The 15,948-nt window shown below is 37.1% G+C and overlaps 1 protein-coding gene across 9 annotated transcripts in view; it reads right to left on the bottom strand.

Moving 5' to 3' along the window:
* Positions 1-15,948, bottom strand: part of FAM120C (family with sequence similarity 120 member C) — a 139,087-nt gene that overhangs the window by 17,516 nt on the left and 105,623 nt on the right. Inside the window, exon 11 of one of the 9 annotated variants that reach the window (XM_019943566.3) lies at positions 197-15,575. The exons of the other annotated variants lie outside the window; for them this stretch is intronic. Within the exon in view, the coding sequence (XP_019799125.1) occupies positions 15,530-15,575 (46 nt within the window). The 3' untranslated portion in view covers positions 197-15,529. Of the gene's footprint in view, positions 1-196; positions 15,576-15,948 lie in introns of those variants that run through there. 9 annotated transcript variants of the gene reach the window in all.

Here is a 15,948-nt window from a genome sequence, read left to right as displayed (position 1 = left end):
TGGCTTCTTTCTTCCTAGCATCTCAAATCTCAATTTTTTCTCTCTCTTTCACACTATATATAGAATATTATATCTTGCTTTTTCCACTCAACATAATACTATAAGAACCTTTCATTCATTAAATACTTTTCAAAAATATGATTTTAAATGACTGTATGTTCCTTGTATGTTTATCAATTTACTTAAATATCCTATAATATTGGACACTTATACTGTTCATTGTTTTTCTTTTATTATAAAAAATACTACAAAGATATTCACATATATAAATCTCGCTGTATCTCTGATTATTCATTCCCTTAAGATAGATTTCTAGAAGTGGAATTATTATGTCAAAGGTTATGTCCATTTTAAAGGTCCTCAATACATATTGCAGAAGTGTTTTCCAGGGCTTCCCTAGTGGCACAGTGGTTAAGAATCCGCCTGCCAATGCAGGGGACACGGGTTCGAGCCCTGGCCCAGGAAGATCCCACATGCCACGGAACACCTAAGCCCGGGCGCCACAACTACTGAGCCTGCACTCTAGAGCCCGCGTGCCACAACTACTGAAGCCTGCGCGCCTAGAGCCCGTGCTCTGCAACAAGAGAAGCCACTGCAATGAGAAGCCCGCGCACCACAACGAAGAGTAGCCCCTGCTCGCCGGAACTAGAGAAAGTCCACGCACAGCAATGAAGACCCAACACAGCCAAAAATAAAAACAAATTAATTAATTAAAAAAATTGTTTTCCAGACCCATTTGTCCTAACTCCCAGTAGTATGTCAGCATGAATTATCATTAATCTTTGATGTTTTTATGGGCAAAAAAAGTCTCTTGCTATTTAAATTTCTGTCTCTTTGATTGCTAATCATGAGGTTGCATATTTTTCCCAAACACGTATTTACTTCTATGGCTGGTCTATGTCTATCATAGACATGTCAGTGAATTTGCTTGTTCTGTCTATTGCTCTGTCTCAGATAATCTAAAGCCTTAATCTTTATAATAGTGACAGCTATTTGGACACACAGTGGACAGCTGATCCAAGTCAAATCAATCCATGGCTTGCCAGAGTCTTGAGAATTTGAGCTAAGAGATTCAGAGGATGATGAAACAGACAAGCAGAAAGAAGAGCTACACAGGTCCGTGAGAGAGTGGGCAGTCTCTGTTCCTGCCTTTCCAGTACTATTCCCTGTGTACACCACTTTTCTGGTCCTTAGATGACTATGAGACTACCTGTTATATCTTTACAACAAGATAGCTAGAGTGGCTTTTCTTTCTTGTAAACAAATGAATCCGAAGAGAGTATCATTTACCCACTTTTGTTTGGGGATGCTAGTATTTAAAAAGCTTTTATATATTGAGAATACTGACACACTGTCTGTTATAACTGTAGCAAATATTTTCCCAGTTTGTCATTTGTCTTTAATTTTATGTATTTTGGCATATAGATATAGTCATAGTTATTGATCTTTTTACGTCTTTCCTTTTTTGTGGGGAGGGTCTCAAGTCTTTATTTTGTTCTTTAACACTACTTCATTTTTTCAAAATAAATCTTTTATTTTGCAGTAATTTTACATATACAGAAACTTACCAAAAATGCTTTATTGAGGCATAGTTTACACACCATACAATTCATCCATTGTAAGTGTAGAATTTAATGATTTTTAGTAAACTTACAGAGTTGGGCAACTATCACCACAGTTGAGTTTTAGAACATTTGCATTGCCCCCAAAAGATTCCTCAGGCCCATGCGCAGTCACTCCCCATTCCCACCCCTGGGCAATCACTTTCTATCAACTTTACTATCTCTAACAACTTTCTATCTCTATAGATTTGCCTTTCTGGACATTTCATATAAATGGAATAATATAATATGTGGCCTTTTGTGTCTGGCTTCTTTCCTTAGCATAGTTTTTATTTTAATTAAACTTTTAATTTTGATATTATTGTAGATTCACATGCAGTTGTAAGGAATGAAAATGAGGGATCCCTTGAACACTTTACCCAGTTCTCCTAATGGTAATATCTTACAAAACTATAGTACAATATCACAACCAGGTATTGATACTGACCCAATCAAGATACAGAACAGTTCTACTCAAAAAGACTGTTCATTCATTTATTCATTCCATGAACAATATGCATGAGCTGAGACTCTACTGTGTGTTAGGCATGAGTTCAAATCCTGGCTCTGCCACTTAGTAACGGTTTGAACTCAGGAAAGTCACTTCACCTCTCTGAAACTTGCCTTCTTATCTGTTCAATAGGGAGAATAACAACACCTTCCTCACAGAGTGGTTATTGGTGGAATTACATTTAAATTGGTGAGCACTTAATGAGAGCTATATTGAGTAGGGAACTCTCAATGAAGTGCTTCTTATTCCTCTCCCCTGTGGGATCCATAGGGTCTCAACCTTGGAAATCCTTTTATGTTAGCTTCAACTTAATCACTGTGTACTTGTTGTTTCCTGAAAATTGTTTGTAGCTTGGGCCAAGACCTTAGATTATGGTGTTTGTATAGGACTCAAATGTTCTAGCCAACTCCTTTGACATCCAACCATGTTTTGGGTTTGCCAACTCCCTTTTGCAAATGAATAAACAAGCAAACAAACAAAAACTAGAAAGCAACTTTTTTGGAAAGGAGCATAAAATAAAATTTAAGGAAAAGAGTGAAGTTGGAACATGGTCTAAGGTAATTCTGCCATATCCACTTGAACCCAGGTCAAAATGCTTGATCATTAGCTCACTTGCTCACCCTCTCCCACAGCTCTGGCATCTTTTCCAGCTCTGGGATGATTCCCAACAGAACAAGGAGCCCTACCATTTGAAGAACATGCCCACCCCTTCTTGCTTGTCTTTTCCGTTCATTTTCTGGAAAGATTCGCTTAACATTCTTCCCTTTAATACAGATCCCATCCTTCACTAATTGGTGTGAGAAAGGTGAGGCATTCCATTTTCAAGGCCAGGCCCATGTAAGTGGTTGCTTCTGGCTTTTGCAAGTCCTCCAGCTGGTTTGGAGCAACAGGGAGGCTGGCTGTGTCCCCTAGGAAAGCACTGTCAAACTGTGGGCCTGGGGAAGTAACTTGAGAACAGGCAAGTGGGTAAGTACCTCAGGAGGTAATAAAGCACAGAGCCAGCCAAGGAGCAGAAACCCGGGCCTGAGAAGCTGTCCAGGAGTGTGCTTTATGAGCCTCTGAACAGCAGAGCTCTCTGGAGCACAGGAAACCGTGCATCAAAAGTGCAGCAGGCTTTCTAGTGGCCAAATCCAATCACGCTCTAATTAGGCTAAGTTTTAGGAGGCAAAAGCCTTGGGCAGCAAATATCTCTACACAAGAAAGTGGTGAGAAGTAAGGCTTTGTCACTAAGACTCAACATCTAACCCTGAAGTCTGGTTCAAGGATTAGATTCTTTTTTTAACTTTTATTTTTATTGAAGTATAGTTGATTTACAATGTTGTGTTAGTTTCAGGTGTACAGCAAGGCGATTCAGATATATATATATCTGTATATACACTTCTTTTTCAGATTCTTTTCCATTATAGGTTATTACAAGATACTAAATATAGTTCCCTGTACTATACAGTAGGTCTTTGTTGTTTATCTATTTTATATATAGTAGTGTGTATCTCTTAATCCCGTACTCCCTCCCTACCTTTCCCCTTTGGTAACCATAAGTTTGTTTTCTGTCTTGAGTCTGTTTCTGTTTTATAAATAAGTTCCTTTGTATCATTTTTTTTAGATTCCACATATAAGCGATATCATATGACATTTGTCTTTCTCATAAAAAAGAATGAAATAATGCCATTTGCAGCAACATGGATGGACCTAGAGATTACCATACTAAGTGTAATAAGTCAGACACAGAAAGACAAGGATTAGATTCCACAGGCCTTATATACCCTCTCTCCACAGCACAACCAGCAGGTTCAGGGAACTGATAAGGTTGATGAAAACAGCACGTGAAAAAAACTAAAAGATTGCCTTATATTTAAAGAATATTTTGTTGTTTTTAAAATGTATATAAACCCTTTATGAATACAGTTTTAGTTTAAGGTATGTTAAGACAGCAACATAGGATAGAGAATTGTAACTTTTATGATAGGATATGTGAGGCTCTTCAGCCAAATAATCTTTTCTGAAAAAGCTGATACACATGCCCCAACCAGTGATTAGAGGTCCAATCTTCTGCAACCCCCAGAGGATATGCTATAGCAGATCATGAAGCGACTTAGGATATTGTTCTGTCAATGAGAGTCAGTGTTCCGTGACATTTCTTGAGGCCCCATTATGCATGGAGATGCTTAGGTTTCAGACTGTAGATGTGGACTGGAACCTCTAGGGAGCATATGTGGTGGGTTAACCACAACATATGGAGACGAAGGAGGAAAGAATTCGTCACCCCATTGTTTACTCACTGTTTTCTACAGACTCTACTGCTTAGTTTGCTCCTCAAGTATAAAGTAAGAAGGCTGTTTGGGGGCATTGTTATATATGTATCTATGCCAGATGGTTCTTTTCTTACCTTCTTATTGCTTTATAAGCTCCCAACACTACTCCTATCCCTTCCCTGTGTAGCCTGGATAGGTTAATAACTCCTATGTACTCTCAGAGCTCTCTACACTCACCTCTACTGTTCCGTGCACTTACCACATTGTACTGAAGTTGTCTGTTCATGAGTGTCTCCTCTGCTCTACTGGGAACTCCCCGAAGACAGAGACTAGGTCTTTCTCATATCTGTTTCCCCAGCACCTATGGGTGCTTAGTAGATGTTTGTTGGACAGTCTGGGGGAACTTGAGGGTATTAACCGAGTTTTATTTTAACCTTGTAATCTAACAGTACCTTATACACAGTAGGTGTTCCATGTATATCTTCTCTGATAAAATTAATTTTTAAAGGGCTTAAAGATATATGGTACTAAATGTAAAATAGATAGCTAGTGGGAAGCAGCCGCAGGGTGGGATAGGGAGGGTGAGAGGGAGACGCAAGAGGGAGGAGATATGGGGATATATGTATATGTATAGCTGATTTACTTTGTTATAAAGCAGAAACTAACACACCATTGTAAAGCAATTATACTCCAATAAAGATGTTAAAAAATATATATATATATGGTGCTGTCATACAGAGTGAAGTAAGTCAGAAAGAGAAAAACAAATACCGTATGCTAACACATATATATGGAATCCAAAAAAAAATGGTTCTGAAGAACCTAGGGGCAGGACAGGTATAAGACGCAGATGTAGAGAATGGACCTGAGGACACGGGGAGGGGGAAGGGCAAGCTGGGACGAAGTGAGAGAGTGGCATGGGCATATATACACTACCAAATGTAAAATAGATAGCTAGTGGGAAGTAGCCACATAGCACAGGGAGATCAGCTCAGTGCTTTGTGTCCACCTAGAGGGGTGGGATAGGGAGGGTGGGAGAGAGACGCAAGAGGGAGGAGATATGGGGATATATGTTTATGTATAGCTGATTCACTTTGTTATACAGCAGAAACTTAACACACCATTGTAAAGCAATTGTACTCCAATAAAGATGTTAAAAAAAGAAGATATAGAACAGTTCTACCACCACAAGGATCCCTCATATTACCTTTTATAACCACACCTCTCTTCTTCCCCCACTGATGTATTTAACCCCTGGCAATCACTAATCTGTTCTTCATTTCCCTAATTTTGTCATTTCAGCAATGTTATATAAATGGAATCACACAGCAGGTAATCTTTGGGGACTGGCTTTTTTACCTAAGACAATTCCTTTAAGATTCATCTAAGTTGTGTGTTATTAAAAGTTTGTTGCTTTTTGGGAATTCCCTGGTGGTCCAGTGGTTAGGACTCCACGCTTTCACTGCTGAGGGCCCGGGTTCAATACCTGGTCTGGGAACTAAGACCCTGCAAGCCGCTTGGTGTAGACAAAAAAAAAAAGTTTGTTGCTTTTCATTGCTGAGTAGAATTCCATCATATGTGTGTACAATAGTTGAATAATTCATCCACTGAGAGAAATCTGAGTTGTTTCCAACTTTGGGGTATTACGAATAAAGGTCCTGGGACTTCCCTAGTGGTGCAGTGGTTAAGAATCTGCCTGCCAATGCGGGGGACACGGGTTCGAACCCTGGTCCGGGAAGATCCCACATGCCGCTGAGCAACTAAGCCCATGTGCCACAACTACTGAGCCTGCGCTCTAGAGCCCTCGAGCCACAACCACTGAGCCTGCGTGCCACAACTACTGAAGTCCACGCACCTAGAGCCCGTGCTCCGCAACAAGAGAAGCCACCGCAATGAGAAGCCGTTGCACCACAACGAAGAGTAGCCTCCACTCTCTGCAACTAGAGAAAGCCCACGAGCAGCAATGAAGACCCAATGCAGCCATAAATAAATGAATGAATGAATAAATAAAAGAATGAATGAATGAATGAATAAATAAAAGAATAAATAAATGAAAGAATAAAGGTGCTATAAACATTAGTGACCTTAGTGTACAGGTTTCTGTGGGGACGTAAATGTTCACTTCTCTGGGGTAAATGCCCAACAGTGCAATTGCTGAGTTGTACAGTGGTTTTTAAAGAAACTGCCAAATTGTTTTTCAAAGTGACTGTACCATTCTACATTTCCAACACCAATGTATGAATGATCCAGTTTGTGTTTTCCCCATCATGTAGTATTATCATTATTTCTTACATGAGCCATTCTGAGAGGTGTGTAATGATATCTCATTGTGGTTTTAACTTGCATTTCCCTAATGGCTAATAATATTGAACATCTTTTCATGTGTTTTTTGGTCATCGTATACCCTCTTCAGTGAAATGTCATGTATTTTGCCATTTTCTAATTAAATTATTTGTTTGTCTGGTTTTTTCTTGATGAGTTTTGAGAGCTCTTTATATATTCTAGACACTAGGCTTTTCTCAAATATGTGGTTTGCAAATATTTTCTCCCACTTCGTAGCTTGTCTTTTCATCCTCCTTACATGGGCATTCAACCGGCAAACGTTTTTAATTCTGATGAGATCCAATTTATAAATTTTTCCTTTTATGGATCATGCTTTTGGCAACAAGTCTAAGAACAATTTGCCTAGCTCTAGAACCTGAAAATATTTCCATTCTTCTAAAATTTGTATAGTTTTATATTTACATTTAAGTCTATGATCCATTTTGAGTTGATTTTGGGGGGAGATATGCTAGTATTTTTATTTTATTTACATTTAAACTTCACCAAACACTGAGCTCAAGTATATGGTGGCCCTTTGTTCAGAGTTTTTAAATGGACAGACAGCTTTAAGGGTGCAATGTATTTAATACTGCACAATATATTCAACAGTTAGAGAATCTAGGGGATGGTATAACTACATACTTTTATACATTTAGTAGCACAAGTAGAGGGACAAGCTCTGCAACTGGAGGAGAAACCCATTCAGGACTGAACAGAGAGGTCCTTGGTTGCTGAGAGAATCTCCCCTTGACTTCAGCCTCGAGACAAACCAAGGAGTCTGTCAGGACACAAAAACCACTGAATTCAGAACAAACAGGAGCAACAGAATAGGTACTGAGGAATTGGCTCTTGCCAATTAAGATTGTGGAGGCCAGTCTGAAGCGAGTAGGGCTGGCTGGAGGCAGGAAATGTGGCAACTCAAGTCCAGGATCTGTAGATTAGAACAGCAGTCTAGAGACAGAATGGTTAGTGCTTTCTTCAAAAATTCCCAGTTTTTTAAGCAAGTTCCTAGGATGCCTTCCTTAAACAAGGTTGAGTTAATTTTTGTATAATGTTTGAGGTTTAGGTCGAAGTGTTGTTTGTTGGCCTATGGATGTCCAATTGTTCCAACACCATTTGTTGAAAAGGCTATCCTTTCTCCACTGAATTGTTTTTGCACTTTTGTAAAAAATCAGTTGAGCATATTTGTGTTGTTCTATTTCTAGGTTCTTAATTTTGTTCCATTGACCTATGTGTTTATCAGTTAGCAAATACCTCCATTGTCTTGACTACTTTAGCTACAATATTAAGCCTCAATATTGGGTAGAGTGATTCCTATACTTCTTTCTTCTTTTGCAAGATTGTTTTAGCTATTGTAAGGGCCTATGCCTTTCTATATAAATTTTAGAATAAGTTTGTCTACATCCATTAAATCCTTGCATTAAGCCCACAGGTTTTGTAATAAACCTACAGATCAATTTGAGAACTGAGTTTTTCAGTGGTAAGTGTATGAACTTTCTTTGATTTCTTTCATCGTCACGAAGCATAATGATTTTGAGGTTGATTCATGCTCTGACATGCACCAGTAGTTTGATTTTACTGCTGAGTAATATTTTATTGATGGACATATCACACGTTTATCCATCTACCAGTTAATAGATATTTGAGTTATTTCTACTTTTTGACTATTATGAATACTGTTTCTTTGAACATTCATGTGCAAGTCTTAGTGTGGACCTATCTTTTCAATGCTCTTGGGTAGATACCTAGGAGTGAAATAAATGAGTCATATGATAATTTATGTTTAACCTTCTAAGAAAATGCCAAACTAATCTCCACTTTAAATTCCCACCAGCAATGTATGAGGGAATCCCAATTCTCTGCAGCCAGGCCTACATTTGTCATTGTCTGTCTTTTTTATTATAATTATTCCAGCTGAGTGAAGTGGTGTTTCATTGTGGTTTAAATTTGCATTTTCCCAATGATTACTGAAGTTCAGAATTTTTTCATGTGCTTATATTCCAAACTTATGTCTTCTCTGGTGAAATGTCTATTCACATCTTTTACTCATTTTAATTATTATTTCTTTTATTTATTTGTTTATTTATTTATTTATGGCTGTGTTGGGTCTTTGTTGCTGCGTGGGCTTTCTTTAGCTGCGGCGAGTGGGGGCTACTCTTCATTGCAGTGCACGGGCTTCTCATTGCGGTGGCTTCTCTTGTAGAGCACGGGCTCTGGGCGCATGGTCTTCAGTAGCTGTGGCACGCAGGCTCAGTAGTTGTGGCTTGTGGGCTCTAGAGTGCAGGCTCAGTAATTGTGGCGCGCGGGCTTAGTTGATCAGCAGCATGTGGGATCTTCCCGGACCGTGGATTGAACCCGTGTCCCCTGCATTGGCAGGCGGATTCTTAACCACTGCGCCACCAGGGAAGTCCCTTTTAGTCATTTTTAGATTGAGTTGTTTATTTTCTTATACATTTTAAGGGTTCTTTATATATTGATATGAGTCCTTTATCAGATACATGATTTGTAAATATTTTCTCCAGTCTGTGGTTTGTCTTTTCAGTTTTTTAATGGTGGCTTTTGAAGCGTAAAAGTTTCGTATTTGGATGAAATCTATTTTTTTTAGGTGACTTTTGCTTTGGCGGTTGTATCTAAGAAATCTTCACCTAACCCAAAATCATGAAAATTTTCTCCTGTAAGTTTGATAGTTTTAACTATCCCATTTTGGTCTATGATCCATTTTGAGTAATTTTTGTGTATAGTGTGAGGGATCTAAATTCATCATTTTTATCAGATCAGGTCAAGTTGGTTGCATGAGTCTTCCGTATTTTTGCTGACTTTCTGTCTAGTTGTTCCAGCTATTATTGAGAGTAGGGTATTGAAGCTTTCAGCTATCATTGTTGAAGTGTCTATTTCATTCTTAAATTCTACCAGGTTTTGCTTCATGTATTTAGGGACACTGTTGTTAGGAATACATGTTTATATTGATAATTATTATATCTTCCTGATGAATGGACCCTTTTATCACTACAAAATCTTATTTGTCTACAGTAACATTACTTGTCTTAAAGTCTATTTTGTCTGATATTAGTATAGCTATTATAATTCTCATATGGTTATTGTTTGCATGGTATATTTTTTCTATTCTTTGTCTTTCAACCTATTTGTGTCTTTGACTTTAAAGTATATCTCCTGTAGATAGTCCATGCTTTGTATCCAATCTCACAATCTCTGCCTTTTGACTGGAATGTTCAGTCCATTTACATTTGATGTAGTTGTTGATATGTTTAGATTTATAGGTTTCATAACTTTTTTGTTTGTTCTTCTTTTACTGCCTTCTACTGCATTAAATAGATACTCTCCAGTGTAGCATTTTAATTATTTTTGTTGGTTTTTTATATATTTTTAGTTATTTTCATAATGGTTGCTGTGTAGATTACAAAATACATCTTAACTGGGCTTCCCTAGTGGCTCATGGTTAAGAATCTGCCTGCCAATGCAGGAGACACGGGTTCGATCCCTGGTCCGGGAAGATCCCACATGCCACGGAGCGACAATGCCCGTGCGCCACAACTACTGAGCCTGGCACCACAACAAAGAGTAGCCCCTGCTTGCCGCAACTTGAGAAAGCCCGCACACAACAACGAAGACCCAATGCAGCCAAAAATAAATAAATTTATATTAAAAAAACCCTGAAATACATCTTAACTGACAAACCACATCAAATTAGTACTAAGTAATTCCAGTAGGAGGTAGAAACATTGCTCCAAAGAGTTCACTTCTTTCCTCCCTCCATTGCATTATTATTTTCATGTATATTATACCATTATTCTAAAACCAACACAAAATTTTATAATTATTGATTTACGCAGTTGTCTTTTAAATCAGTTAAGTGAATAAATGAGAAAAAATATATTTATACCACTTTTTATATATATCTATGTAATTACCTTTACAGATGGTTATTATTCATTCATTTGGTGTCATTTCCTTTCAATCTGAAGGACATCTTTTAATACTTCTTGTATGGCAAATTGGTAGCAATAAATTCTCTTAATCTTTGGTTATCTGGGGATCTATTTCACTTTCCTTTCTACTTTACAGCTTTATTGAGATAAAATTATTATAGTATACAATTCATGTATTAAAAGTGTATAAGTCACTGGTTTTTAGTATATTCACAGGGCTGTGTAACCATCACCACTAAATAATTCCACAACATTTAAATCACCCAAAAAGAAACCTCATATCCATTAGCAATCACTCTACATTTGCCCCTCCCCCAGGTCCCTGGCAACCACACATCTACAGATTTACCTATTCTGAACATTTCATATAACTAGAACTATATAATATATGTCATTTTGTGACTGGTGTATTTCACTTAGCCTAATGTTTTTCAGGGTTCATCCATGTTATAGCATAAATCATAGTTAATTGCTCTTTATAGTTGAATAATATTCTATTGTACAAATATACCACATTTTGTTAACCCATTCATCAGCTGATGGACATTTGAGTTGTTTCCACTTTTTGGATATTATGAGTAATGTTATATGAATATTCATGAACATGTTTCTTTGTGAATATGTGTCTTCATTTTATGTTCTCACCAGCAGTGTTCCAATTTCTCCACATCCTCACCAACACCTGTTGTCTGTCTTTTTGATTATAGCCACCCTAATGTGTGTCAACTGGTATCTCATTGTATTTTTGATTTGCAGTTTCCTAAAGATTAGTGATGTTGAGTATCTTTTCATATGCTTATTGGCCATTTACATATCTTCTTTGGAGAAATGTCAACTGAATTTTTTTGTCCATTGTAAAAATTAAATTATCTCTCCTTTATTATTGAGTTGTAAGAATTCTTTATACATTCTGGATACTATACCCTTATCAGATATGATTTGCAAATATTTTCTCCCATTCTGTGAGTTGTGTTCTCACTTTCTTCATGGCATTGTCTCCAGCACACAAGCTTTTAGTTTTGATCTAGTCCAATTTATATAATTTCTTTTTGCTACTTATGATTTTAGCACCATATCTAAGAAACCATTGTTTAACCTGAGATCATGAAGATTTACACATGTTGTCTTCTAAAGGTTTTATAATTTGGGCTCTTACATTTACACCTATGATACATTTTGAGTTAATTTTTGTGTATGATGTGAGGTAGAGGTCCAACTTCATTCTTTTGCATATGAATATCGTTATCACAAAACTATTTGCTGAAACGACTATTTTTCCCCATTAAATTATCTTGGTACCCTTGCCAAAATTCAATTGACCATAAATGGAAGGGTTTATTTCTGGGAACTCAACTGTACTCCATTCATTTAAATGCCTATCCATATGCCACTATCTCAATTACTGTAGCTTTTGTAGTAAATGTTAAAATTGGGAAGTGTGAATCTACAACTTTGTTCTTTTTTTCAAGATTGTTTTGGCTACTCTGAGCCCATTGCATTTACACATTAATTTTAGTGTCAGCTTGTTAACTTCTGCAAAGAAGCCATCTGGGATTTTGGATTATGTTAAATATGGAGATCAAACTTGGGGACTACTGCCATCTTAACAACCTTATGTCTTCTTATACATGAACAAGGGATGTTTTTACATTTATTTAAATCTTCTTTAACTGTAGTTTTCAATTTACAAGTCTTGAACTTCTTTTCTCAAATTTATACCAAGTATTTCATTCTTTTGCAGGTTATTATAAAAGGAGTTGTTCTCTTGATTTTATTTTGGAATATTGATTACTAGTGTATCAATTACAATTGATACTTGTATATTGATCTTATATCCTGTGACTTTGTTGAACTCATTTATTTTTAAAATTTATTTATTTAATTTATTTATTTTTGGCTGCATTGGGTCTTCGTTGCTGCACATGGGCTTTCTCTACTTGTGGAGAGCGGGTGCTACTCTTTGTTGCGGTGCACATGCTTCTCATTGCGGTGGCTTCTCTTGTTGCAGAGCACAAGCTCTAGGTGCCTGGGCTTCAGTAGTTGTGGTGCACGGGCTCAGTAGTTGTGGCTCATGGGTTCTAGAATGCAAGCTCAGTAGCTGTGGAGCACGGGCTTAGTTGCTCTGGGGCATGTGGGATCTTCCCGGACCAGGGATCGAACCTGTGTCCCCTGCATTGGCAGGTGGATTCTTAACCACTGTGCCACCAGGGAAGCCCTCATTTATTGGTTTTAATTGTCTGTTTTGTCATACTCTAAAAAAATTGTGGTAAAATACACATAACATAAAATTTACCATCTTAACCATTTGTAAATGTACAGTTCAGTGGTATTAAATACAGTCACATTGTGCATCCATCACCACCATCCATCCCCGTAACTCTTTTCATCTTGTTAAACTGAAACTCTATACCTATTAAACAATACCTACCCATTCTTCCCCACCCCAATTCTGTAGCTCATATAAGTGGAATCATACAGTATTTGTCTTTTCGCGACTGGCTTATTTCACTTAACATAATGTCCTCAAGATTCATCCATGTTGTAGCGTATTGTAGAATTTCCTTCCTTTTAAAGGCTGAATAATACTCCATTGTATGTATATACCACATTCATCACTTGATGGACACTTGTGTTGCTTCCACATTTTAGCTACTGTGAATAATGCTACTATGAACATGAATATACACATATTTCTTTGAGACCCTGCCTTCAATTCTTTTGGCTATATAGCTGGAAGTGGAATTGCTGGATCATATGGCAATTCTATTTTTAATTTTTTGAGGAACCACCATACTATTTTCCACAGTAGCTATCCATTTTATATTCACATCAACAGTGCACAAGCGTTCCAATTTCTCCACATCTTTGACAACATTTGTTATTTTCTATTTTTTGACCTTTACCATCCTAGTGGATATGAAGTAGTATCTCATTGCGGTTTTTTTTTTTTTTTTTTTGCAGTACGCGGGCCTCTCACTGTTGCACCCTCTCCCGTTTCGGAGCACAGTCTCCAGACGCGCAGGCCCAGCGGCCACGGCTCACGGGCCCAGCCGCTCCTCGGCATGTGGCATCTTCCTGGACCAGGGAACGAACCCATGCCTCCTGCATCAGCAGGCGGACTCTCAACCACTGCGCCACCAGGGAAGCCCTCATTGCAGTTTTGATTTGCATTTCCCTAATGATTAGTGATGTTGAGCATCTTTTCATATGCTTATTTGTCATTCCTATGTCTTCTCTGGAGAAATGTCTATTCAAGTCCTTTGCCCCCTTTTGAATTGTTTGTTTTTTTTTCTTGTTCAATTTTAGAAGTTTTCTATATATTCTGGATATTAATCCCTTATCAGATAAATGATTTGCAGATACTTTCTCCCATTCTGTGAGTTGCCTTTTTACTCTGTGGATAGTTTCTTTGATGCACAATTTTTAAAAATTTTCATGAAGTCCAATTTGTCTATTTGTTCTTTGGTTACCTGTGCTTTTGGTGGCATATCCAGGAAATCATTGCCAAATCCAATATTGTGAAGCTTTTGTCCTATGTTTTCTTCTAAGAATTTTATTGTTTTAAGTCTTATGTTTAGTTCCTTGATCCATTTTGAGTTAAATCTTGTATTTTGGTGTTAGGTGAGAGTCCAACTTCACTCTTTTGCATATGGATATCCAGTTTTCCCAGCACCATTTGTTGAAAAGACTGTCCTATCCCCATTAAGTGGTCTTGGCACCCCTGTCAAAAATCATTTGACAATAAATGTGAAGATTTACTTCTGAGCGCTCTATTCTGTTCCATTGGTCTACATATGTCTTTTTGTCAATACCACACTGTTTTAATTATTGTAGCTTTGTAGTACGTTTTGAAATCAGAAGTGTGAGTCTTCCTGTTTTGTTTTACTTTTTTCAAGATTGTTTTGGCTACATGGGGCCCTTTGAGATTCCATATGAATTCTGGAATGAGTTTTTCTATTTTTGCCAAAAATATCATTGGGATTTTGATAAGGACTGCATTAAATCTGTAGATCACTTTGGGTGGCATTTCAACTATATGAAGTCTTCCAATCCATGAAGATGTGATGTGTTTCCATTTATTTATGTCTTTAACTTCTTTAGCAACACTTTGTAGTTTTCACTGTACAAGTCTTTTACCTCCTTGGTGAAGTTAATTCCTAATTAATTTATTCTTTTTGATGCTTTTTTAATGGAATTGCTTTTATAATTGTCTATTGTTTCTGTATAGTAAAGCAACTGATTTTTCTGTGCTGACTTTGTATCCTGCTACTTCAGGGGTCCCGGTCCGTGGCCTGTTAGGAACTAGGCTGCACAGCAGGAGGTGAGTGATGGGCAAGTGAGCAAAGCTTCATCTGTGGCTCCCCATTGCTTGCATTGTCGCCTGAACTATCACCCCCTCACCACCGGTACGTGGAAAAATTGTTTTCCACGAAACCAGTCCCTGGTGCCAAAAAGGGTGGGGATCACTGGGCTACTTCACTAAATTCAGTTATTAGTTCTGACAGTTTTCCTGGGGTCTTTAGGGTTTTATACATGTAAGATCATATCTTTTATTTCCTTGTTCATCTTCTGCATAGTTGTTGTATCCATTTTTGAAAGTGGGGCATTGAAGTCTCTAATTTTTATTGTTGAACTGTCTCTTTCTCCTTCCATTTCTGTCAGTTTTCACTTGATGTGTTTTTGGGCCCTTTTGTTAAGTGAATATATTTATAATTGCTACAGCTCCCTGATGAATTGATGCTTTTATCATTATAAAATGTCTCTCTTGTCTCTAGTAACATTTTATTGTCTTAATGTTTATTTTGTCTGGTTATTAATGATTATTAGTATAGTCACTCCAGCAATCTTATGGTTGTTGTTTGTACATATGTCTTTTTCCATCCTTTTACTTTCAACCTATTTATATCTTTGATCTAAGTGTGTCTCCTTAATAGAAAATAATCTGAAAAAGAAAAAAAATATAAAACTGAATATACATACATATATATATACAATACATATAACTGAATCACTTTGCTATACACCTGAAACATTGTAAATCAACTATATTTCAATAAAAAATATAAAAAATAAAGTACATATATTTAGAGATAAATGATTTATGTTGTTTAAAGGAGATGGATGTTTAAAAAAATTTAAAAAGTGTGCCTCTTGCAGATAGCATATATTTAGATTTTATTTTCATATATCTGGCAATCTCCGTCTTTTGATTGGATTTTAATCCACTAAAGTTTAATGTTATTATTGACACTGTAGATTTGAATCTGGCATTTTCCTGTTTACATGCTCACCACGTGTTGTTACTTTATTCCTTC

The sequence above is a fragment of the Tursiops truncatus genome, chromosome X, assembly GCF_011762595.2.
Source record: "Tursiops truncatus isolate mTurTru1 chromosome X, mTurTru1.mat.Y, whole genome shotgun sequence".
Classification (NCBI taxonomy): domain Eukaryota; kingdom Metazoa; phylum Chordata; class Mammalia; order Artiodactyla; family Delphinidae; genus Tursiops; species Tursiops truncatus.
This window is presented reverse-complemented; position numbering and strand designations above follow the sequence as displayed.